The 27,964-nt window shown below is 26.5% G+C and overlaps 1 protein-coding gene across 1 annotated transcript; it reads right to left on the bottom strand.

Moving 5' to 3' along the window:
* Positions 1 to 72: 72 nt before the first annotated feature.
* Positions 73 to 27,739, bottom strand: LOC145842463 (armadillo repeat-containing protein 8-like). The gene is made up of 14 exons (XM_082949918.1): positions 27,653 to 27,739; positions 27,325 to 27,467; positions 22,077 to 22,241; positions 21,784 to 21,958; positions 18,170 to 18,338; positions 15,595 to 15,749; positions 13,555 to 13,770; positions 13,148 to 13,294; positions 12,428 to 12,529; positions 9,484 to 9,687; positions 8,294 to 8,458; positions 6,598 to 6,864; positions 1,476 to 1,621; positions 73 to 310 (listed from the first exon to the last, which is right to left on the bottom strand). The coding sequence occupies exons 1-14, from the start codon at positions 27,707 to 27,709 to the stop codon at positions 247 to 249; spliced, it is 2,175 nt and encodes a 724-aa protein (XP_082806044.1). The 5' UTR covers positions 27,710 to 27,739; the 3' UTR covers positions 73 to 246.
* Positions 27,740 to 27,964: the final 225 nt, after the last annotated feature.

Raw genomic sequence — 27,964 nt, 5'->3', positions numbered from 1 at the left:
TTAACTTGATGTAATACTTATCATAGTAACTAACTAAATTATAAATGATATTCAATAACACACTTGTTTGTTGCTTAGAACTGAATTGATTAAACGATAAAACAAGCACAACAATTTGCAAATTAACTTATTGCAAAAATTAAATAAAGTATCCATAACGTAAATGACCTTCGTTCGTTAAGATAACAAAATTTTGCTTCGACAAACAACTTTTTGGCTGACATTACGAAATTTATAGTCAGTTGTTCACATAGGATTTGTAGATGGCATTTGCTGGAGGATGTCTGTCGCCTCGTCAACTTTGTTCATTCTAGCATTAAAAATATATAATTTTTTATCTATTCAAAATATAAATTTAAGTGTTTCTTAACAAAAGATCGAAGTAAAACAAGTTTACTAGTATATATAATAATAACAAATTTTACAGTATGCTTCTTTTACTACACTGATATATGTTTCTGTGTGTTAACGGGTCAACACATTTCAACTGAGCTCTGTAAAAACATAAATACTGTAAGGAAAGAATAGAAGTTAAAGTAGGTGTATACATGAGTTTATTAAAATAAAGATCATTGCAATATATTTTTTATAGGTTAATGGTCAATAATAGATAAAATACTTAATGTTAATCCAACTATTATAAAACTATATGATATTTGTAATTATTAAGACTAAATTAAACAAAGTAAACTAAAATACACAATAAAATAACAAATCATAATATAAACTACTTGTATGAAATGGAAGGAAGAACTAATTCAAAATATTTACTGGTTGCTAATCATTGAAAAAAAATATACCTAATAATTATGTCACAATAAATATGAACATTAGGATTAGCTATTAAACTTATACTACAAAGTAAGATAATTTATTCTTTATGTCTGGAAAAAGCAGTAAAGCGCTATAGAAAAGTAAGATGTATTCTATTGTGAATAAGAAGTAAAACAACAAACATTAATTATTGAATCAACAAATCAAACAACAGTAAAGGCAATAAAAGCCACAGGAACATGGTATAATGTATTTTTTTTATTAAATGTTTAAAATGATTAAATCTAAATTAATTAAATTAAAGTTAGATGCAATTAGGAAGCAGATTGAATTTAAATATAGAAAATTAAAAACTGCATACATATTATATATAATTAGTAAAATAATTAATTATTGTTTTATAAAGGAGTAGTCGGTATCTACTTTAGCTTCTATTCTTTCCTTGCAGTATTTCTTACAGAGCTCAGTTGAAGTGTGTTAATCCGTTAAAACACAAAAACATATGTCAGTGTAATAAAAAAAGGATACTGTATAATTTGTTATTAACAACTTGTTTATCACCTTAATTAAAAAGTTAGACTTTTTTTATAAACAGACTGGTTTATTACAGCTCGTGGTTAATTATTATAGAAATTCTATTAAAAAATTATTTATAAATAAAAAGTAAAATAATTTAACAAAAACAGTAAACTTATACTAACAATTTGCAGTATTTGGTGAGTTTTCCGCAATTTTTAACCCTTTGAAGAGCTTGATATATGGTAACGTAATCATTGATGCTATCTGATGAGTTTGTGTTCATTGTAAGTATTAGCGAACACAAACAACTCACAGCCTCACTTGTTATCTTTAAGAAATTGCGTAAAATTATTAAGCTTCTAATATACTTTGTTACAAACAAATTAGGATAAGCATACAAGTGATATAATGTTTTTCTTATAAAAACAGTTAATATAAAATATGTGTTCAAACTGTTCAATTTTGTGCAGTGGTAATTAAATAATATAAATTATGATAACAAAAAAAAGTTTTACAACTGCTTAATTATAAAACTAAACGTTTATAATTTTAAATATCAAGTGTGTATATTGTAGATATTTAGGCAATATACAGTTTACGTAACCATATTAGTTGTTAAAAACTAAACTAGAATATTACTATAACATAACTTGTAATAACGTATTTAAAAATAATCAACAAAATATTTTGTGACGTTTTACGGTTAGCTTTTTCATTTAAACTCTGTAAGTTTTATACAACACGTTGAAAACAGTAAATTTTAGTTTTACTTTAGGTTAAATAACTTTTCATTATACCAAAAAAAAAAGAAAGTTGCCATTTGAACAAAAAAAAAGTATTATTTTTAATTCATCTTTTATAACATAAAAAAATTTAAAACAGTATTTTAAACAAATACTTCACTTAAAACTTACAAGTATATATATTTTTTTTTATACATTAAACTATACTTTTAAAAATATTGTAACTTATTTCTAAAATGAACAATAAAAGTTATCAACTGTAAGGAGATTGTTATCAACATACAAGGAGACAAATTTTCAATAATTTATTTATCAGATTCTAAATACAAAACAATGCTTTCCGCTTTGAGGCTCTTCAGACGTAAACCAAATCTGATAGAACGGATTAAACAGACAGGTGGGAAATATTATAAATATAGAACAAAAAAAATAAGTTAAAAATTTCACAGGTTTGAAGAAAATAAAATTAAATTAAAGGTTTATTTTAATTGTGGAAATAAATATTGTTTGTGTCCTTAGCACAAAGGTGGCAGTTATCCTACGTATATCTTTAATAATTCTTTAGAGTCATTCAAAATTTTTTACTACAGGCAGAAAATGCTAGAGACAAATATGTGACGGTTTCAGGGTTGCCACAGATCAAGCTGAGAAAAACTTCCTGACTTTTCTTGACTTTTTACTAAAATTTTCCTGACTTTTCTAAATCTAAAATCTTTATTTAAACTTATTTTAAAATACATAATCAAAGACTTAAACTATATAAGGCTTGCAATCTTATTTTTATACAGACTAAATCAACAGTATTTTTGATGAACTCAATTATCTAATTTCCATTACGTACTTTATACTATAAAGGTGGCAATCAAAGTTCTCAACTTTAATAAAAGGAGAATGATCAATAATAAATTTTAAATTTTATTAACATTACAATGTTTCACTCTTTGAAAACGAGATATTCAGTTGTTTTAAATCTGTAAAAATTTATATAATAATATTATGCTAAACTTGAAATAAAAGAATTTAAAAAAAAAATATTATAACAAAAAACTGAATAAAATTTTAGTAAAACTTATAGCTTAAAGTTACTAGTATATGAAGATTATAATGTCGTTAGGTTAGATTTAGAAAAATGTAAGTTACTTAATAATTTGGAATCTTAATTAAACTTAAACAAACAAACAATAAAATAAAAATAAATAAAAATAATTATACTAACATTTAGTAGTCTTGTGAAATTCGTAGATAACTAACAAAGAAAACATCTCTTTAACTAAATCATTATATTAACTTGACTTGTTTTAAAAAGTTTGACTATCGTATTGTGACGTAATTGTATATTGGTTTAAATATTTTTTTGTACAAATTAAAATAGATATTTGCTTATCAAGATGCTCTTAAGTTTTGAAATAAAGCTTTTTTAAATGTACACAAGAACATATTAATTCGTTTCTTTTATCTAAAGATGTTCCCCCGTCAGCGTTCGCTATTTCCATTTTTCATAGGAGCAGGTCCTGCAGATTCTCTGCGGTTTCCTTATGTGCCCGATGTGGTGTAACGTTTCCCATTTGATGTTGTAGTTAGTATTGTTGCGTTTTAGTTACTAAAAACGTTATATATAAAGCTACGGTTACGACAAAAAAAGAAATAAAACAATATGTAGGGAGCACGGGAGTAACTTTCAAAACAAGGTGGTATAGCCATAATAGTGATATGAAAGTTTACAAGGAAAACGGAACCGAACTGTCTAAATATATTTGGTAACTTAAACGCAACAATACTAACTACAACATCAAATGGGAAATTTTACACCACATCGGGCACATAAGGATAGGATAGTCAAACTTTTTTCAGGGTTGCCACTTGCATTTTCCAAATTTTATCCAGGTTTTTAAAAATACACATATTTGGGTCTATTTTTAGTTTAAAATTAAGTTTAAGGTAAGAAACTGTTTAAAATAGTATAAAAACATTAAAAAGATAATGTTAAGCTACTTTAAATATGTTATTTTAATAAAAAAAAATTTGATAATGACAAAAATTTTGTATTTATATGATAGATTTATTGAGTCAAATCGAAATTTTACTACTGAACATGTGAAAATTGTAAATATTCCAGGTTTTTCGAGGTTATTTTCAAAATTTCTCAAATTCCAGGTTATTTTTGCATAAATTGTCAAATTCTAGGTTTTTCAAGGTTTTTCCAGGTTTCCAGGTAAAGTGGCAACCCTGTTTTTTAAACGAGTAAACTTAACATAATGCTTCAGTTAAAAAATGTTTTCTTTGTTGTTATCTACAAATTTCGCAAGACTACTAAATGTTAGTATAACTTTTTTTTTTGTTTAAATTTAAAGATTCCAAATTATCAAGTAACTTACATTTTTCTAAATCTAACCTCGAAGACATTATAATCTTCATATACTAGTAACTTTAAGCTATAAGTTTTACTTAGATTTTATTCAGTTTTTTGTTATATATATTTTTTCTTTAATTTCTTTTATTTCAAGTTTAGCATAATGTATTGCTACACGTTATTATATAAATTTTTACAGATTTTAAACAACTGAAGATCTCGTTTTCAAACGAGTGAAACATTGTATTTTTAATAAAATTTAAAATTTATTATTGAATTTCCATTACATCACTTGAACCATCTGTGTATGGTTGATGTATTTGCAATAACAGCTCTATCAGCAAAATATTTCTATTTTCCAATTTGATACAGTTTTAGTGTGTAAGTAGATACAATCTTTAATTCTTCTTCTGGATGTAATAGTTTCTACTTTTATTCTGTTTTCAAGCAGAGCTGTGTTAATACTATACCCTCGTTCTACCTCCGCCTGTTCATTGTGCAACACAAATAATGGTTGCAACAACTTTTCTAGAGAAGATTTAGCACGGACTTTTAATGTTTCAAAATAGAATTTGTCCAAACGATCTTCACTTTGCTTGAAGCTCTTGAAATTAATAGCATTCATTAAACAATTTACCAAAGTTCTGAATTGTTCAATGCTAGCATCACATTCAAAGTTAGAGCACATTTTTTTTACTTTGTTAAGGAGTGCACAATGTTGGTAAAACGCTTACAACAATTGTGACTCCTAATTTTTCAAGGCTATGCGGATTTAGGCATGACATATTTTTTACAAATGTACTTCCAATAGCCATTCTACTCCGGAGATTTTCAACCACTTTTATAACAAAAGTTTCACATTCTTTGTTGAAATTTAAGACCTTTTGTTCCTCAGCTAGGTCTTTTTTCCTCAAATTTGCAAGCAAATTGGTTGCAACACAACCAAGATCAAGGGCAGGTTTTAGAAAAGCTTGATCATTCAATTCAACCATCCATAAATAGTTAAGGCTTAGGTTCGTAACTATCACGTCTTTCATAATGATGCACAGCAATTTAATTACCAAGCACGAAATGTCCTCATGCATAAAGGCAACAACAGGCTGGGTACTCTGGTACAATGTCAAAAAAGGCTGCATGAGAGATATCATATAACTAAAGAAATGCAAGAAAACTTTTGTGTATACATCACAGTTTCACTACTATAGAAATGTCCTTGCCACAGATCATCAATACTAAAATGCATAAAAAAATTGTTTGTTTGAGTAGTTAATTGTTCAAGTGTTAATAGAAAACTTTGCAGTTTTATAAAGGATATTTCATTAATTTTTACCAGATGAAGGCATTGGAAATTAAGTAATTTTGTAATTTTCTAGGAAAGTTTTGCAATGCTAGTCTGACTTTAATAGATTTTCAATTACCAGTAAAAGGCTTTGAAAAATAAGAAATTTTGTCAACTTAAACCAACAAAATCTGATTTTTTTTTATTGTGTCAAGTTTCCAGAGTTTTTTTCAAAACCCCTATTTTGTCCTGACTTTTGTTGCTTTTTCAAGTTTTTCCTGACTTTGTGGCAACCCTGCGGTTTATAATTTTATAGTTATTATTTTAAAACTAGTAATAAAGCCAAATCACGCAAAACTTTACCTAACTCTAATAGATTAGTTAGTATAAAATCGATGTACAAAGCATCTGTAGGTGGTAAAGTCGAAAGAAAGTTAGTTAAAGAAGGTAGGATGCTTAAGCCAAGATCTTAAAAGATAAACTTTTCTTATTACTTAGTAAAAAGGCTTATTTAGTAAAATATTAGTTAACAACTTATTCAACTTAAATATACATTTCAGTATTTCAAAAACGTGCATACACTTCAGGTATTTAGTTTTTTATGTATTAAACAAGTTTTAATTTTGGGATAAAGTATGATGATGTGAAAAAATAATTTTTCACTTTGAAAATAATCAAAGTTATAAAATCTTGAAGGATATGTTTATAATTGTTTCCGAAAATTTACTTCAGTAACTTATTTGAAACATAGTTAGTAACAATAAATCATGATATACTTAGATAAAATTAAATAAATTTAAGTATAGTATGGAAATTTTTAAACATACTAAATTAAATATAGGTGAGCTTCTAAAACTAAAATGTACATAAGAAATTTCAAGTTTCTTGCCAACTATAATTACTTTAAATGTTTTAAAAATTTATAAACTTACATTATCATCATGTGTGTAAAAACTACACATATGGACGATGTTACTGATAGCAGTATTCCAGTTCCTTGAGCAAAACGAGGGAACATCAAAGTTAGAAGGGCGACAACCTACCATGTTTTTAAAAAGGCGCAAAGCTGCAATAAGAACTTGTACTTCTCCCTTTTGGGAGGGCAAATTGGCAATGTTTGAACAGAAAGGAGTGGTCAAATTTGTTACCACCAAATCACCGATCAAGTTTGCGTGTTTTTCCATTATATCATCTGCATACTAAAAACAATATAAATTATAAATCAGTACTTTCGGTAGTAACTTTTTTAAATAAATTTTAACAAAAAAAAAAATATGCTTTTAAAATTATAAACAATTTATTTCCGGTGCATAGCTTTATTCAAACATTTTAAAACATAGTTTTTTAATAAACAATTTATTGTAAAGATCTTGCGACTAAGACTTTTCAAAACAAATATATTAGTAAAAATAAACTGAAATTTAAGTATATTAAATTTAAAAAGTTAAAATAAAATATAAAATGATGTAATAATGAGTGTACAATTTGAACTTATAATAAACTAAATGCTAGAACACAACTGTTTTCTAATCATACTAACGCGAATCAACGATAACAATATACAATAATAAAATTTAAGTTATAAATATTTAAGAAAACGATTGTTATAAAACTACCTTATTTAGAAATTCAAAGGTCTAGTCTGAAAAATACAAATTTTCCTTTTATATAAACTTTTATATAATATTTTATATAATTGTATACAAAATGCTTCAGAATATGTAGCTGAAGAGTTCTCAGCTCGCATTAAAATTAAAAAGTTCTCCTACTTTAATTAAAGCTTAAATAAAGCTGACCCACTTATAATTGTTAATTAAGTGTTGGGGAAAAGCAGAAAAATATTTTTTCTCAGGTTTTTTCGGTAGACCTTTAAACCAGCTTTTTTAATTTTTTTAAACATGCTGAACAATTTGAGGTACCATGATAAATATGCAAATACTTGCACTAAAGTAGCAAATCATTTGTATATTTGCTGAGTCAGCCAAGTTTTTAAAAGCACCCTTATCCCTAACTCACCTTAACTCTACCCAAACACAAAAAAAAATCAAAAAATTAAGTTCTAATGATTTAAATTAATACAACATGATTTTTTTTTTTGCAAATATGATTTGCTATTTCTAGCTGATGATTTACATATTTCTCAAGCTACCTATCAATTTCAAGGTAAAACCTTTGAGATGTTTTCCAAAGTAGTCATTACCGGAGTAACAACTAATTAATAAATGATGCTGCTTTTTTATTTAGTGGCCCGCGGGCCCGATACCTGTTCTAGCTCTTGGTTATACAAAATTCAAATTGTACATTTGACTATTACGTGAATTCATATATTATAATTTTTTTTTTAGTTTTGAATTTAATATCTTTAGCTTTAGTTTATTATTACTAGATATTTCTATAGAAAATTCTTAATTGAAAGATTTTAAAAACAAAATCTTAATATGAATTGAGAGTTGTTAAATGTTGTAATAAAGAATATACACATTTTGAATTGTAAATAATAGGTAGATGACTTCGGGATGAATGCTTGTATAGAGACTTGAATTTTGTAAATGAAGTTATAAATATATGTGAGTCAATTACTTATAGGTATAAAATTACTAAGTTATACTAATAAATTAATAAACTAACACCAAAATTACACAATGCATTGGAATATATATTAAGTACGTGAGTCGTAATTACACAATCATCGCTATGTATCAAAAAATTTAGACTTTTACTTTTTAAGACTTCTAAAACTTCCATATCCATTTCGTAAACTGATTCTGCTGCTCCAGTTGATGGACCAGCTGCCTGTTTTATATTTTATTTCTTTAAGAAAAAAAAGTCAACGCTCAAAGAGTAAGCTATTAAAAAAGCAGATTTACATAAAAGCATATAGATATTGAGCTAACTAAATAGTAATAAATTAGAAGTAAGTTATACTTTACTGATTCGAAGTTATTTTTAAGATAAAACTGTTAGAATAAAAATTTGACGTCTTTCGTAATGTAATTTTTCATTTAGTTTCAAGAAAAATTTTTACAGTCTCAAATGTCTTCATTTCTAAAAATTTTATAAAAAAATAACTTCAAATCGATTAAGTAACTCTAATTCAACCTTTAAACCAGGGTTTCCTAAAGTGGGCCAAGTGGCTCCCTTGGGGGCCATGGCAGGTACTCAGGGGGCCACGAGCAGTAAAGGGCGAAGAGAGGGGCCATGAGTATTTATAGTTAACTATAGTAAAAATTTGTCTAAAAAACACTAGAGATTTATCAATTTATAAGTTACTCGTAAGAAAGGGGCACGCAGAATAAATTCAGACCACAATAACTGTTTCTCAACTTTTAACAACCTCTTATGCTTAAATGAAAAATATTGCTCAAAAACTTTAAAGCAAAACTAGAGATGAGTCAATAATATTACATACTTATTATAAAGCTGCTAAAATTTAAATTTTATACTGGTTTGCTCTAAACAATTTAGCAAAGTAACTAAAGTAAAGCACATGTAACTTTTAAATGCGTTTCAAACAACCTTTATAAAATAGTTTCAATAAGATTGTTTATGGTATTTGAACCTATTGCTTAACTTAAAAATTTTATTGCCATTTTTTCTTAACGTTTAATATAACAAACCTATGTATAAAACAATAAGATATTTATATCCGGACATGAGCTTTTAATTTATAGTTTAATTTATGTTTAACATGTAGATTTTAGTTCTACAATTAAACATGGTAATTTTTTATTTACTTTTATACTTTAAAAATTAAGTAAAGTAAAAATTTAAAACAGTTTTATAAAGTTTATCAGCAGATACAACGCTAGCAAACAAACTTTAAAGGTGAGGTTGGAAAACATGTGCATGATATTTCTCACAACATTCTTGTTACTTGTGCTTTTCAGCCAAGTTAACACGTGCTTCACAATCCCGCCACTAAGCAGAGGTTTTCTGCTTGGGCTAAAAGACAGAAGTAGGTTGCTTATAAGTGCACACAGGGAGGCAACTTCTGTTTCGTGAATTTCCCTTCTTGTTGCTGCCTGAGGATTTAATTTAAAAGGTATATATATGATTTGTAATTAAAACAATTATTTCTTTATAATTTTTAATTGAACTTTTTAAACTATACTTGTAAAGCAAGATTTAGTACCAACTTTGGTTTACAACATATTTGTATCTTAAAAGGAATATAGCTATTTTTATGGTTTTTCAATTGATAATTCTGTTCAAAATTAGATAAAATAGTATTTTAAACTAATTTTTAAAGTTAATGGATATAAATATAAATACTTATAAAGTATTTATAATAACTGTTATACTTCATCATGTAATTCATCAGAAGTTGTTTTTGGATTTTATAGTTAATTGAAAAATATTCTTTGTAATCTAATTTTAGTTTCATACTCATAGCATAAATTGTTTTAGTTATTAAAATAGTTGTTAATACTATCTTAGCAAATTAAAGGTTTTCTTATAGTTATATTTAAGCTATTAAAGTAGTAGTTTTATTTTCTATTACTAGATTTCCAGTTCTTTGTATCTGATTAAAAACTTATATATATTTTGTAGATTTATCACAGGAACTTATAAAAACATAGCAGTAATATGAATAGTTTAACTAACATCAAAATTTACGATATGTTAAAAAAAACAGAAACCAAACTCTAGACCTAATTTTGACGATATTGATGATGTTGTCATTGACAAGCTTCAACTTTCAAAATTTAGCAAATCTAAAGTTGAATAAAATCTTGAAGAACTATTAAACTAACACAAAATTATTCAGAAAAAGTATCAAAAAGTTTATAGCGCAGATAGAAAAATCGACGAGAAAAAAGATTAAAAAGTCTTCATACACCATCGAGCATATTAAATCTGTTCAAAAGAATTATTCGCTGATGAAATAAATCTAATAAAATAGATACTTATAACATGAGTACTTTCTAAACTTCATAGCTCCGTCGAAGTGTGGTAATCCATTAACATACAGAAACACGTGTTAGCGTAATAAAGAAAGGATACTGTACAACTTATTATTATTATATATTCCAGTGAACTTGTTTCGCTGTGATCTTCCGTTAACAAACGCTTAATTTTAAATTTTCGAATAGTTATACTAAAAAAAATGGCTATCCACAAGAACTTGTAAACAAAATTAATAATTTACAACAAAAAGTTTAAACAAAATAAAGTCAGCAGGACCGAATAATTTTTGAACACTTTATTACACTTTATGTCAATAAGAACTCAATAATTATAGAGAAAAACATCAACTAATTAAAAAGTAAATCTTATCACTCAGCAAAACTGAGAGCTATTTTATTATCCAGACCAATAAACCCGGGGGCAAAGATCAGATATAAGAATATAAAAAAGTATGGTAGTTTACCATTTAACTGCTTCTGTGAAGATATTTATGTCGGTATGCCTTAAAGGCAATTTGGTAAAAGGATTAAAGAACATATCACAAAAAGTATTGATGAATTTTGTAAAAGGAGTAATAAGAATAATAAATCTAAAAGAGTAGTAAATGCTTTACAAAGATCTGCTATTGCAGAATAGCAGTTGATAACCCTGATTGTGCAAGTAATTATAACTCGAAAAGATTTATAATTAATAAAAATTGTTTTAAAATGTTTGATTTAATTTAACTTGAGGCTAAGTGTATTTTAATAAGAAAACCTAAGTCGTGTAAACATAAAGATTTTGATTATACTGTTTCTTTGTTTTCGTAACTAGCTTTATAAGTTGTTATGTATGTTTTATTTATTTATTAGTTGCATTTTAATTAAAAGTACTTATGTATTGTTATTTACCCTTTGCTCAATTATCATTACTTTTACATTGATTACCTTTTGACTATATAACCTAGACATGAAACTTTATTTTTATTGCTTAGTAAACAACTGGCGAGTTAGGCACGAAATATATACTGTTATGAAATTTTAGTCTTGTGTATTTTTTGAAATAAATTTTTTAGATATCAAAAAATATTTTTGATTTGTATTTAATATTTTTAGGTATAGTGGGTAAGGAATAAGGAAATAAATAAATATTTTTTTGCTGACTCAGAAAATATTCAAAATATCTTGCGGGTTGATACAAATTATTTACAGATTTTTAAAGCTACCCGTTTAAACGGGTGGCTTCAGATTTTCTCTACTTTTTTTTGAGTAGGTTGAAAACCATGCAAATCATTTGCATATTTTTCAAATCAGCAAAACTTTTATAAGGCATTTTTATATTATTTAAAATTTTAATATTAAAACCGCTAGACCACTATAAGGGTTTTTTTAGCCCACTGTAAGGCTTCTCTTACAAAAAATACACCACTTAATTTTTAAATATAATCTACTTATAGCTATAGTCTTAAATTTTTAATTTTACAGTATGTCCTTGCTTATCGGACTTTTACTAATCTGGTCGGTTTCAGTAGAGAAGTAGATTTAATTAATTCAGCTAAAATATTTTTTTCATTTTAAACCGATATAAATTAAATCGTTTACGGTGTGATTTCGTTAAACTGATTTTATACTTTTTTTTCTTTTGTTTATTTTTGTTTGTTTTAATTGTTTGGTTCATTGAAGAATAAAATTCAACTACGCTAACAGAAAATATAGTGTGCGTTTTATTGTATACATTATATAATACAAAAAAGGTATATCATCTAAAGAGAAAACGATGTTTTGTTCTTATACGCCCAAAACTACAAAAAAACTAGCCTAACTTAGCCAAATTAGCGAGGATGCACTGTAATAATAATATATTATAAATTAAAACCTTTAGAACAGTTTTCCAAACTTCTTGATTTTTTAAATTAGTCCGAGAGACGTAAACAGATCTTGAAAAACTCAACAAACAGCAAATGGCAGACACGCGCACCTGTAGTAATAAAATATGTTGCGTTGCTTATACTAAAAGAACTTTAAAAAACTTTACAATTCTAAAAGTAAAAGTTTAAAGACAAAGTTTAGTAATTTATTTTAAAGTTAAACCCAGGTTTAACTATTTTACTAATTTGTTTAACAACATCGCTTAACACTTGTCATAAAGTATTTTGTTATGATTAAACATTTTGAGAACCCAAGTAAAAACAATTACTATATAACTTATCTATAAAGTAGATCTAAAATGGGGTAAATGGAGTTAATCTTTATTTCTAATTTAGTATTATTTTTACAAAAATAACTAAGGTATCTTTTAAACGTGATTTCAAAGTATGTTTTAAGTAACTTGTATGCAGTCAAACTGGAAAAGTTTTTGAGAAGCTTTATTTGAAGACACAAATTAAAACTAAAAAAGATTAGTTAATTATTATAGTATCCTAAAAATTTTGAGCAATCTCAGAAGTTAACTTTTATGTCGTCTAAATACTATATTATGTAGTAATTGGAGGTTTCGAAAAAATTCAAGTGTTGGATTTTGTAAAAAAAAAATACCCCTCCAATATGGCCTAAGCTTATTTTAGTTCAAGTAAGTGTTAAACATTTTGTGGTTTACCTTATAACTTTTACTGTTTTCAATATGGTCAGTAAGTCGCTTAATTAAAACATCAGTAGCTATCTTTTTTCTAATACATTCTTCATTTGAAACCAAAGCTGACAGGGCTGAAAATGCAGCTGTGGCTAAATTTTCGCTTTCTTCTAACTAAATAATCATTAAATTAAATTGCTTACTTTATCCATGTACAAGAAAATGAATTATAAACTTTTTAATAAAAATAATAAATTATAATACATAAAAACTTAAAAAAACTTCGTTAAATTATTTTTTATTTAAATTTAAAACTCGTAAAACTTTTTGTAACTATTATTAATGAAAAACTTTTTTTTTTATAGCAGTTATTTCAACTGTTGTAATTGTATTGTTAGCACTTTAAATAACTTTTCTATGCGAAAATTAGCTACCTGTTCAGATTTCTTTTTGTTACTGAAATGACTATGAGAAGAGGAAGCAGATGATGAAAAGAAGGCTTCAAGTTTTACTGGCAAAGCTTCACACCAGTATAAAAGACGTTGAAGGTGAGGATGCTTTTCAATTAATATTGCAAGCGACGTAGCTGCTTTTACTCGCTGTTCATTAGTTCGAGTCTTATCACACAAGCGTACAAGACAAGGGCCTACCTGAATTTTTTATGTTTGTTTAATATAGCTAAGTAAATATTTTAAAATTTCATAACTTTGTTATAAGCAATTGGAGCTCAAGCTTAGTACAGTTTGACTTATAAAAAATATGTTTATCTATTAAACAAAAGTCTGATACTATATTTTGAGACTTAAAAAGTCAATGTTACGATATAAAAGGAAAGCTGTACAAAAAGAAAGTCTTAGTTAAATGTAAAATTTTATTTTTGTATTTAAACATTGAAAAAAAATTGATAAAACGATGTTTTTACAAGATTTTCAACGAATTCAATGTAAAATAAAATTTAAATAACTTAAAAAATTATAAAGAGGTAAAGTATACACATAAACTTGTTACATAAAATACTAAACTTAGTGCTTAATTATTAAGAAATTAATTGTTTACTTTAACAAAAAACACTTTAATTCTAGAATTCTGCAAGATAAACTTTTGTGTATATACCACAGTTTCACTATGGAAGTGTCCTTGCCACAGATCATCAATATTAAAACGCATACAAAGACTGCTTGTTCAAGTTGGGTAGTTGTTCAATATGTTAATAGAAAATTTTGCAGTTTTATAAAGGATAGTCTATTAATTTATACCAGATGAAGGCATTGGAAATTAAGTAATTTTGTAAATTTAAAGGAAAAAATTGCGATTTTAGTCTGACACAGAAATTTTAATTTGATTTTTACCATTTGAAGGTTTTAGAAAATAATGAATTTTGTAATTTTAACTGACAATATCTATATTTTTTTATAGTTTTGTCAAATTTCCGGAGTTTTCCTGATTTTTGTCTTTTTTTTCCCGACTTTTCCTGACCTTGTAGCAACCCTGAGAAGGCCTCTATTTTTTTACACATACTTAATATTAAAAGCATGTATATAAACATAAACAATTAAAATTTCAAAAATTATTTGAATTATAGCATAAAAAGCTTCAGTAAATCTGTAACACGTCACTAATTTTTTTAAAAACTTTAACTGTTTATGTTGTTAGCAAGATTCATAATTACGCGCTCAAATAAAACTCTACTTTTATAACAAAGTAAGCTATCCGCAAGGCGGAAAACCTTACCAAAAAATATAATTTTCATTATAAAATTAACAAAATAAATAGAATATAAGTTAATTAATAAAAAGTTAAACCAATTCAATTACAACGAATAACTTAATTAGCCTGAGTTTAAGAAAAATATCTTAACTATATTTTTCTCTGAACTAGCTAAATTTCTTATGATAAAAAAGTTCAAAATAGCCTGAGTAGTTCTGAGTTAGAAAAATAAACTAGCCTGAGTTTGCCTGAATGAATGGCAACCATGTAATGATTCAACTTGTATTAGCATAGTTTTAGAAAAAGGACAAATTTTAAATAAAATATTTAAATTTTTTAGCGTAATCGATACCCAAAGACTTAGTTCAAAGCTAAAGAAGATAACAACAGCAAAAGTCTAACAGAGCTTTAATCTGGATTTACATATGCTGTGAGAAAAGCTCAAGTATTATAAAGGTTTGATCAAACTACTTTATAGATCTTCAACAGACCACTAGCTTTCGGTAGACTTAGTTCTGAGTTTTGTTTTTATTAAAACTCGTCAGTCAGTGGCAACCGGATGACAGAAGCTTCATTGTAACACATGATTAACCATTTGTAGATTGACGAATACAAATTTTTCGGTTGCGACTAATCAACGAGTTTGAAAAAAAAAACGAATCTGGGTCTCAGTCTACCGAAAGCTTATGGTCCGATGATCGAAGTAGCATGATTAAACTTTTATGTTAACATAACAAATGAAGTTACAATTGTTATAAAAAAATTACTTTGACAGATATTAGAGTTTGAGGATCAGATGTATGAATACCAAATCCATAGTATTGAAACAAGTACGTCAGTGTGGATGCAGCGTAAATTTGCAAATCGAAATCTTCAGTCCTTTTCAGCATCACTCCTAACTGATCCACCATTTTTTCACCATCTTAAATATTAGGAAACTAAAAGTGTTGAACAGTATATACGTCTACTTGAAACGGTGAAAGGATATTATACATAGGTGAAGTATATACATACAAGTTTTAAAGCCATATAAACGATAAAAATAAAAAAACTATAAAAACGTTTGAAGTAAAATATAATTATCAGAATTTAGTTAATGTAACTATTTAAAAAAAAAAAGCTAAAGTATTAGAGAATTAAAGTTTCAGAACAATTACACTAAAATATACTTGCGCAATTAAAAAACAGTATTTCAGGTAAACTGAAAAATTACATAAATAAATTATCAAAAAAAAACTATAACATTTTGTACAGGTTAGTATTGTAAATTAAGTTTTGTTTACAAAGCTTAAGCTTATAGATTTTTATAAAACGAGATTCTAAAACACTTAAACGATATATGTTACGTTCTTCAGTTTAAATTGTAAATTTGTTAATTTTTGGAGCATTCCGGAGAGTAAGCGATCTCCAATTGCCTAAGGACTTTTGGTCGGTTTATTGCCTTTATTGGCCATCCAGTTTCTGAGGGATTTTGAAATGTGCTGATCCCTATTCAGATGGAATCTCTGAGAACTTCTCCCAATGTAAACACTGTCGCAGTGACACTTAAATTGATATATAATATTATTCTTTTCAGAATCGGGAGTAAGGCTTTTTAATATTACATTTAGAGTGAAATTAATAATTTGAAGGTTCACTCATCCAAATGAACTATTGATTGTGTATTTTTATTTATTTCCCAGGAACTTAGCTTCATTACCTAAATAAGTTTAAATATACTGGCCATTTTTTTGGGCCTTGTTTTGCAGGACTAGTGAATTTTGTGATGGTCTTGTCAATAGTTTGTTTAATAATATCCGTTGGGTAACCTAATGACCTGAATATAATATACTCAATATTATCAATTTCTTCATTTGATATGACTTTTGAACATATTTTATACGCTCAAAAAACTAAGCATGAAATAATATTTATCTAGAAAGGGTAAACAACCATCGACTTCATTTTCACGGGTTAATTTAAGTGAGGGATGTGATTAGAAATTTTATCGAATAAATCTTCTACGTTGTAGCCTTTTTTGTTTGAGATAAAAATATCATCTACATATCTAAAGTAATTAAACGACTTATCTATGTTTTTAAATGAAATAGATTCAAAATAACTGACGAAAATATTCGCTAATACAGAACTTAATGGACTTCCCATGGCGACACAATCAGTTTTTTTATAAACAAAATAGTTGAATCTAAATTCAACATTTTTCACAGTCATGTATAACATGCTCTTAACTACTTCTTTGGGGATAATTGGTAAGTTTAGATTTGTGTTGTAAAGTTTGTTAATACAAATGTCTATCGTTTCCTCAAGTGGGATATTGGTAAAGAGGCTTTTAATGTCAAAAGAACACATTTGGTCTGATGAAATGGAGTTGTTGCGCAAAGTTTCAATGAAATTTAAAGAGTCTTTAACACGAATTTTGGAAAACTTTTCGGAAACTGGATTTAAAACAGAAATCAAAAACTTAGCTAAAAAATATTGGGCAGAATTTAGCTAAGTTTTTGATTTCTGTTTTAAATTTAGGTTTTATGCCGACCTATTTAAGATATGGTAAATTTTGCCCAATATAATTTAGCTAAGTTTTAAAATACTATTATTAAATACTGTTTTTTAATTGCGCAAGTATATTTTAGTGTAATTTTTCTAAAACTTTAATTCTTTAATACTTTAGCTTTATTCCTTTTAAATAGTTACATTAACTAAATTCTGATAATTATATTTCACCTCAAACGTTTTCATAGTTTTTTTATTATTACTTTTTACGTTTATATAGCTTTAAAACATGTATGTATATACTTTATTGTAATATCCTTTCACCATTTTATGTTTTCTATTTACTTATGCTTAAAAGTATTGTGTATTTAAATTTTATCCAATTCCTATCTTAACAGTATTTATTCCATATTTTTATTTAAACTCATTATGACGTATCCATTAACTAGCTTTTATACATGTTAACATTATATTTTATAGCTTAGTTAAACAAAGCAGTAGTTGATTAGTGTGTTTTGATAAATATTTTCTACTATTAAAAACAATGCAATGAATTTGTCGACATTTTTCAATTGTAAATAAAAAAACAATATTTTGTCAAACAACCAAACCACTGTGTTTTTAAAATTATAATTATTACTTCAAAAGACTTTTTTAATAATTTTGGTCCAATAATATCAGCAGAAAAGCAGTGATATTACTTAACTTTAACTAGCTGTTTAAATTAATCAAAAATAATAATAACTAAAGGTAAAATACCTTTTCATTTTTTAATTATACAGTACACAAAAAACAGTTGTTTTAATATTATCAGCACGGTCAACATAAAACAAAAACTTTATGAAAACCAACTTGAGAAATAGTATAGATTTATTTTTTCACAAACTGATTTATTTTTATAAGTCAGGGCAGACAAAGCTTTCACTGCACACAGCTTCACTCGGTCATAACTACTCCATATAAGAGGAAACAAAACATCAATTACACCATGATGTACAAACATATCTTGATCTTTACGTGTCTGTCCATATCATAAAATAGTATTAAAATTAAATTTCATAGTTAGCCTATCTCAATAAAATTTAATTATTTACTTTTATTAATTGTCTCAGTTGCTTTCTATTTTTGCTTAATTTATACGGAAATTAAAAAGCTAATTAACAGAAAAACTAGGTAGAAAATTAAGTTTAAGCGTTCAAGTTTCTAAAAGCTAGTTGTAGAATTATGCAATAGTGTATTGATATTTATTTAGGTTTTGGTTTAAGATTGATCATTGTTAATAAATACAATAAATAACAAGGAGTTATTCTTTATGAACAATTTTCTTAAGAAACTTAAAATGGTTATAATAAAGTGCCCAACACGTGAATGTAAGTACTAGACCCCAGATCAACCTTGTGATGTTGAATGCAGACTTCTTAAGCTTTACAAAGTGAAATATCAGCAAGATTCTGGGTCATACAATGCTGGAGTAATGACAAACGCACCTTCCAGAGTTGGTACACAAAATATCTCAATTTTACACTGACATTTTTCTAATCCTTATTGGTGGGTGCCAAACTTGGCTTACAGCTAGATTCAACTACGTAGCCTATTAGTTTGGTTGTAATGACATAGCTCGTGAATATTATGACTTTTTAGTATATGTTTTATTCTATAAACTTAAAAAATTTTAACTGATGTGAGCCCTGAAAAAATCATAAAATTTTGAGTTCTCTGAACTTGAACTTTCATGTTACAGTCATATTTAACATTCTAACTTCAGAGTACAAGCTCACAGAATGCTGGGCTGCAAAAACTAAATGTCTATTTAGAAGTAAATTGACAGTTTACTAACATGTTTTACAAAAACTAACTTATTCTCAAATTTTATTCAAAACTTCTGAAATTTTAAACCATTTGTACTAACAAATCCTATTATTTTGTCAACAACGTCTCAATTTTAGTAAAATTGGGGTTGCAAAAATCAAATGCTTATTTGATTAAATAAAACATCAACTATTTGACAAATTCTTTTCATGAAACAAAGTAATTATCAAATTTATTTTAGTATTTCACATTGTTTTAAGCATTTGAACTGACAAAAACTGACAGTTTGTCAATAACGCCAAAAAAAATTTATTTAACTTGATGAGTATGAACCCTGACCTTAACTGATCTAGCCGAGGATTAACCAATCAATAAGTCTGGATACATTATTTGCCTTCATTAGCAAGGTAGCATTTAAAATTAGATCAAACATAACTAACTAAAATGCAGGCATATAAACGTTTCTGTGTTCTCAGGACAAACTTGGCAATAAGGAAAGTAGGAAATGTCCTTTTCTTTGACGTCTTCAAGTGAAGTGGATGTTTAATTTCCGTTTACGAACAGACTCTAAATAAGCAATCGTCGTGAAACCATTCGAGACAAAAAGTTTGTCAAAACTGTAAGTCGTTTCTCTGTTTTTACTGTCCTTGGGACTTTTCATAGATTTTACTTGTGTAATGATTTATAACTTAACAGCATCTTTGAGTTTTCACTTTTAATAGATAGTAATTTTGTCAATTAAGTGTATGAAAACAATTCTATAGTTTATCAAATGTAACTTATTTTTAAATTAAGTGTTGTAAGCTAATTGTAAGTAAGGCATTAAGATCAGCCAAGTGTCTGGAGACTATATTATAAAAGAGTACAGTATTCCCTACACATTTACTCCATAAACATCCTTATGCTTATATTTAGTCGGAAGAAGCTATAAAAGATGTAATGCTTGCAGGTGTAGGTTATGATAGCACAAAAAGTAAAAAAAAAATACCGAATATATATTGTTTAGGTCATAATTCTAGAAAGTTTCCTTTATTGAATGCTAGCAAATAGGCCTCTATGCAACTGAGAACTCTCAGACTGTATAAACAATTCCTTTTTTTAACGTTAAAGAAAGCAACGTTTCAACATAAGAAATAAGTCCCAACATGTCCCTTGCCAGCGCTGTAACAAGCTATTATATTCTTTCGAAGAAAAGGGTCCGCCAAAAAAAATTGTAAAGATATTGTCTATCATGATGGTGCAGTCAATCGAGAAATGTTAAAGCTGTTCGAACTCAAGAGGAGAATCTTAGAGTAGCACAAACAAGTTTGCATGGATAAGAGCTATAACTTAAACTGGTACACAGTCAAATATTTTAGGTTGGTAAATTATTCAGAATGCTGATTTTTATAAAAGGAATTAAATGCCTGTAATAATCACAATTAGGGCTGCCAACAAAATTACTTTTAGTATTATAGGGGCTTTAGTAGAATGTCTCCAAAGAGGTAATTAAATGTATTGTCTATATGAGCAATTCAGAGACTGTTTTTTTTTCTGTCATATGAGACCATGGTTGACGACTTGATTATATATAAGGATTTTTTTACCATTGGATTTCAAAGTGCCACATCAAGTTTTTGTAAAACAGAACGAAAACCACACAGATAAACTGCACTCACATGATGATGTAACTTATGATTACCAGTTAAGGAGTGAAGTACCAGATCGACCGATCAGGCTACTAATGCAAATATCAGCAAGATGTGAGAATTGCTCTTACATCGCAGTTTAAACATTAAATGTTTGTCCATTGTCCACACACCCCACTCAAGCAAAGTTAGTGGGCCTCCTTTAGAGATACATTTAGAGAATGATTTCAAGCCTCGTGCTTGTCATATATTGGGTAGCTGTCAAATTTGCATGAGCGTACAAAATTGCACGAAGATACTTTTGCACGAGCAGACAATGCACGGAGATATTTTTCTTGGCTGATTATTTTTTTTAATAATTTTTTTATCAATTTTAATTTTTTTATTTCTTTTAATTTAGTTTTTTTTACAATCACTGTTACCTTTAAACCTTACCCTTGGTAAATAACTTATCTTTTATTAATTTTTTTTTTGTATTTTTTTATTATCACTGTTACCCCTAACCCTTACCCTCAGTCAGTAACTTTTTTTTTATTAACTTAATTTTTAGTTTTTTTCTGTTATGTATATATATTTTTTTTTACTGTTGTGCAAAAATAACCCTCTGTGCAAAATTGTAACTTGTGCAAAATTGACCCTTGGTGTAAAATTGTCTTCGTGCAATTTTTTCTTTGTGCAATTTTGACCTGTTCCCCATACATCAACACACGTGTCATTTCACTGGCAGAAACAAGTTGAAGTGGATCTCAATTAAGTTGAAAAATTAGGTGTAAATTGGCTTTGTAAAAATTCTAATTCTTTATGCTTGTAGCGCAAAATTTTTAAAATCTCAATAGTTGATTTTTTTATAATCTATACTTCAAGCTCTCAAAAAAGGGACAACTTAGTAAAAAAAATATTGGTTTCCCTATGGCATTAATATTTTTAACATGCATTTTTATACGAATATCTTTGTAAAAATGATGTGTATTAGCATTTAATTATTACAAACTTAGCTCTTCTAATCTAATTAGATGAACGTAAACATACTTGGCAACATGCATTTACAATATCAAAGGTGCACTCTTTAATTGAATTTGACCAACTTATATTTTTAAATATAGTTTCTAGCATTTCTGGCAATTTTTCAACCACTGCTTCTTTTGCCTTTGAATTTTTTGATACTGCAATTGATTTGATACATTTTAAACAGACTTGATATAAGCTGAAAAATAGATAAAAAGTTCACTTAAGAATAGTTTTTTAGTTGAAAGAAAAAAGTCAGGTTTTATATAAAAAAGGGATAAAAAATAATTTTGAAATATAAAACAAGGTTAACTAACAAATGGTTTCCATCCTCTAGTTGATATTTTATTGTTTCTAGTACATTTGCATTTAGTAGAATGTTAATGTTTTCTTCATTACCAAATGCTAGACTATATAAAATAACAGCACACAAGGTTTTTATCTCAATACCAGTAGTTGATTCATTCATCAAATAAACTATTCTGTAGACAGAACAATTAGGTATTATAATTTTTATTAAAATAATTTTAGTATGAATATGAAAAATTGTTATTTTAGCTAAGCTAGAGGTGGGCAACAAACTAATTTTAATTAATTAACAAAATTAATTGAAACCGTTTTACCCTTTAAAATGTTTATCCATTATATGAAAGTATTTATGATACAACTGTTGTGTTTTTTATACAAAAAGCAGTGAAATAAAACTATTTATTTAGTGTTGTTCATGCTAATGTTTATGAGAGGAAAACTAAGTAATACTTTATACAGTTTTTTAATTAGATTGAAATTGAAAAAAGGCTTAGAAATAATATTAGCAGTAAAGGTATGATTATGTAATAAATAATGTAAAATATATAATCCACGAGAACAAACATGTTACTTTAAATTAAAATTGATAATGTTCTACAACATTTAAATCAACACAGTAAATAACAATTTTATTCTATTTTAGAGTACTTTTGACTCAATCACATCAGTAAAACACTTGAACAACTAATAATAAAAAAGTGTAACCTAATCAAAGCTTGGGAAACTTTTCTAGTCGGGCCAAATTAATCATAGAAAGTCTTTCGATGACTTCTTATTTATAAAAAAAATAATATATTCTTTAAAAGCAAAAATACAAAAAAAATCATTTAATAAGCATTACTGTGTACTAACACTTAAATTATAAGCTTATATATACAGGATTGCCACTCGTTTTTTCAAAAACTTTTCCAGGTTTTCCAAACTTCTTCCAGGTTTTTACAAGTACACACTTTTGGGTCTATTTTCAGTTTAAAGTTAAGTTTAAAGTAAGAAACTGTGTTACATAGTATAAAATCATTGAAAAGATACTGTAAAGCTACTTTAAATATGTTTTTTTTTAATTTAGATGATGATGGTAAAATTAATTATTTATATAATAGATTTTTTGAGTTAAAACGAAATTTTACTACTGAACATTTGAAAATTGTTAAAATTCCAGGTTTTTCCAGATTTATTTTGCCTAAATTGTCAAATTCCAGATTTTTCCAGGATTCGAGCTAAAGTGGCAACCCTGTTATATAATAATACTTTTATATAAAAGCTCTTTTTTTATTTGCTAAAGTAATATTTACAAAAATACGTTGCCCACTTCTGACCTAATCAAAACGTTATAAATTTAAGCTATAAATTGGCGTAATAATTAAAAAGATCGTTTCTATAAGTTAAATTCGATCAAAAATTTGAATAACAATTGTTAAATATTTGAAAGTATTGGCTTTTAAATTATACTTTTACCATACGAAAATATACATTATGAAAATTTTATAACTTTTAACAATACTATATGTTAGTATGATACTATAAATAAAATTACAATGAGACAAAATTAATCTTTTTAAATTATAAAATAAAACATTTATTTTAAAACAACATTAATATGTAGATTTAAAATAAAGATTAAAAATTTGTACTCTAGTAAACAAATTTTTTCTGATTACCAGGCTTTTTAACTGTATAAATAAAGCACTCTGAATATGTAGCTAAAAAGTTAGCTTACAGAAAAGTATTTAGTAAGTAGCACACTAATTAGTTTCTAGTAAGTTTTTGCCAGACAAAAAAAAGTTTTTCAGGGCTCTTCAGAAAGACCCTAACCCAGTATTTGAAACTAAAATGAGAATTGAACTGATAAATGATTGAAATTATTTTTTTCATTTGAGGGAGAAACGTCATTGAAGATTTAACTTATAAGTTGTTTAGTGTACAGAATTGATATTAAACACACAGGACTAAATTCCTTGCTTTCTTCCTCAGAAGTTTTTTTATGACATCACTCAGAAACATTGCCAAGGTAAATATCATTACTTTGAGTGTAACAAATTAATTACTTCGTTATTTTTTTTAATAATTTGCTTAATTAATAGTATAAAAAACCTTTGATCTAATTAACTTAAATTAACTAAATTTACGTATGCTTCATAAAACTATAGCTTGTTATTTATTTATTTATTAGTTGTTTTAAAAGCTCTTTTTTTTATAAAACAAAAATATATTTTAGCAGAATAAGTCTAATTTTTTACAAATTGTTATAAATTAAACTAAGTTAGCAAAATAAACATATTATACCAGTATAGTACCATCAAAATGAGAAAAATATAAATAAACTTAATAAACAAAAAATTATCTAATTAAAAATTAAAAAAAAAACCTTTTAAAACTATTTATTTTATTCTAAACATATATTTACATGTCTTGACTCAAAAAATATTTGTATTATAACTTTAATCAAGAACAAAAATTATATCTAGTAATTGATAACTCCTTATCAAACTAATTGATTTCATAGTTTAAACTTGAACAACTTTCTATTTTTTTTTAAATTTTATGCTATTGTCAGTCATGTACTATAGTTTAATTTATATTACTTATGATTTATAAATCAGTGTTTTGGCTTATTTGTAATACTTAGGAACTAGTGGTGAGATATTTCTACTTAAATATAAAAAAACATGTGTATTCTTTATAAAGAAGTAAGATTAGTTTATTTATATTCTATAGTTTATTAAAATATGATTATTGAATGTTATTTTTTTACTTTTACTATTTCTAAAACCTTGTGAAAGTTCGAAACAAAAATTTTGCTAAACAAACAAACAATTTATAAAAATTCTGTATTTACTGTTTTTAAAACTTCAAAATATTTAAATAGAATTTTTTTATCAAATTAAGTTATTTTGAAAATAGCAGAATTCAGGTATTTTTCTATGTTTACAAACATAATTTTCCAATAAGCTCTAAAAACTTCTTTTTAAGCAAACAAATAAGTACTAATTTTAGTAATTACTTTAGTTGTGCAAAACGGTGTATTTCTAATCTAATGTTACAGCAGACATGATGAAACTAGAAAATATTTTTTTTTAATACTGAAATAAAACAAATTTAGTTTAACATACTTTGTCTTACTTATTGATCAATAATTTAGTTTATTATGTTTTTTTTTAAATGTCTCCTAAATTAATATCAAAACTTTAGCATTAAATTTTTTATTTATCTTCAGGGGTAGCATACAAAAGATCATAGAAGCCAGTTTATAGTAAAATACTCTCTTTATTAAACTTAGACGCATATTAGACCAGTGTAACACTTCAACAGTGTTTTTCGAAGTCAAAAGCGGCTTTCTTTCTTTTCTCTCAAACTATTCAAACCACTTAAATTTAATAAGAGCGCTGTTTTGTGAGTTTTTCTTCAGTGTCTTAGTTGATCACGCTTATTTATTCCAAAGTGTTGTGTTTGCATCGTACACTTGTATAATGGCGACTGTTTCTTTATGAACTTTTGAATTAAAGTAGTTTATTTGTACAGTTTGTTACATTGTGTTTAGTCTCATTTCTATTCATTATAATACACCTTTATGTTCAAAGACTCGATTTCTTTATATAAGTATTTAAGCATTTTAACAATCTTACTACTTAATTAGGCTAAGCTTAAATGTTAGCAAAAGTTAAAGTTGCGTTTTATAAATCGACTTAGCTAAGTTATTTGGCTAAGTCAACTCTAAACATTAACTTAAGCTGCTGTCACCAATATTGTTATAACGCGTTAGGTCAGTTAATTGCTAGGTCCGCGTAACATAAGTAGCAACATAGGTAGACAGGCAAACCAGAACTGTATTTGAATTCAAGTTAAAAATAAGCTGAACTATTATTTAATTTTGCAACTTAAGTTACTAATTATGCAAGGATGAAATATTTAAAGTGATCAAGTTTATACTTATTACAACTAAAATAATCCATTGTAATAATAATAAGTTTAAATTGATCCAGTTTAAATTGGTAAAGTTTAAATTGAACGAGTTTAGTATGATCTAGTCTAATAATGTGATTGAGTTTAATATGATCGAGTTTCATATATCTAACTGAAAATGATCAAGTATTAACTGAAAAATAAAAGTTTTAAAATGATCAAGTTTTGAAATTACTATTTAAATTTACTACGTACTCTTTTCTACTTTAATGGATCTATCTGTAAAAGACTAAAGAGGTGGTATAAACCTTTGCTGGTCTTTTCTGATTCCATCGTATACAGACTGGTGTCATCTCTGTTAGCAACAAATTGAATATCAGCACTTACTTGCACCAAAACTTTTTAGTACAATTCCTCAAAGTCTGTTTAAAAACCTTTCTAGCTTCCTTTAGTTTGTTAAGGGATCAGCTACTTAGTTCATTATAGTAGTAAACAATAGTTTGTCTTTTCTACCCATTAAGTGATAGCAAAACTTTGACATTCTTATTAAATATTTGGCATATGAATTTTTTCTAAAGGACTCAAAAACATATTTAAACAACAGGTAAAATCATTAATGTTTTAAGACTACTCTTTGATGATGCTACTTTTGTAGCTCATTCTGCATAAGATCTACAGACACTTTTAGATCTATTTTCATCAACATGCTTAGATTTTTTTCACACTACCAACCTTAAAAAGTTTGACTGTAAAGCCAAAGAACATATATCCAGCCAAATATCTATATTTAATGACAATAGCATTGAATATGTAAAAAGTTTTATATACCTTTTATATATTGCCTTCAACATAAAAATAAAAGCTGAGATTCTATGAAATGTTAGTAAAGCTTCAAGCGCTCAGGCAAGTTTGTTGTTGGAAAACATAATGTTTATATCACAAGGCTAATAATAAAAACGGCAGCAAGTGTGACCTACAGATCATATGCATGCAATTGGTGAGTGGAAAAAGTGATAATCAAAACAACTGCCACTTTCTTATAAACAAGCTAAACAGTGATATAAAATTATTATGAGTATAAAAAGAGCACGATGAATGAAAGAGAAATATTTTATTTAGTCTTACTATACTAAATGGATGCTGTCTTTAAATATGTGTAAACTTAATCCTGTGAGCACACTCTGCATGCCCAATATGGCCTAATGTCAAACCTTAATAATTTTTAAGTAAAGCCATTTTATTAAACTAATTTTCATTATATCCATGAACTAATTTAGAAATCATAAATTATTTTAAATAAGATTTTATGTAAAACACAATTTTTAAAAATTATTACTTTAATCAAAACTGTAATACCTTGGAACTATCAAAATGTAGTTTCGCTTTTGTAACTCATTTCCTATTATAAAGTCTCGGATTTGTTTTAAACCATCTTTAATTTTGGAGAGTTCATCATTAAAAATTTGCTCAACATACTGTTTACACTGATCAGGTACTAACTGTTAAATTTAATTCATTACTAATTAAATAATAACTCATATTGATTGATTTAAATACAACCATTCTTTAAATATATTCTAAAGTATTTCAAGTTGTCTTATTTGACAAGCTAATTACAACAATACATACCGAAAGGACTTGCCAAAAAAAGATATCTAAATCTATAAAGACTAAACAAACAAACTTGTAATATGTTAGTTTGGGTTTCAACTAAAACATTTGATGGCTCATCAACTTCCATGATGCATTTGTATCAGTTAAATAAAACTACTGTGTTACAAAAATAAATTTCTTAAGTCGAAACTGTTAGTAAAAAGCAGGGTTACCACAGATGAAGCTGAAATTTTTTTCTGATTTTTCTAAATCAAATTCTTAATTAAAACTGATTTAAAAATATATGACCATAAACTTTAAAGATTTTAATTTATTCCAAAAATTCAATTAGATCCTGGAAAGATAATTTGAAAAGCAAAGATTTTTAGAATATAACATTAGC

Source organism: Thalia democratica, chromosome 8 (assembly GCF_965202585.1).
Source record: "Thalia democratica chromosome 8, ktThaDemo2.hap1.1, whole genome shotgun sequence".
In the NCBI taxonomy this organism is placed as follows: domain Eukaryota; kingdom Metazoa; phylum Chordata; class Thaliacea; order Salpida; family Salpidae; genus Thalia; species Thalia democratica.
This window is presented reverse-complemented; position numbering and strand designations above follow the sequence as displayed.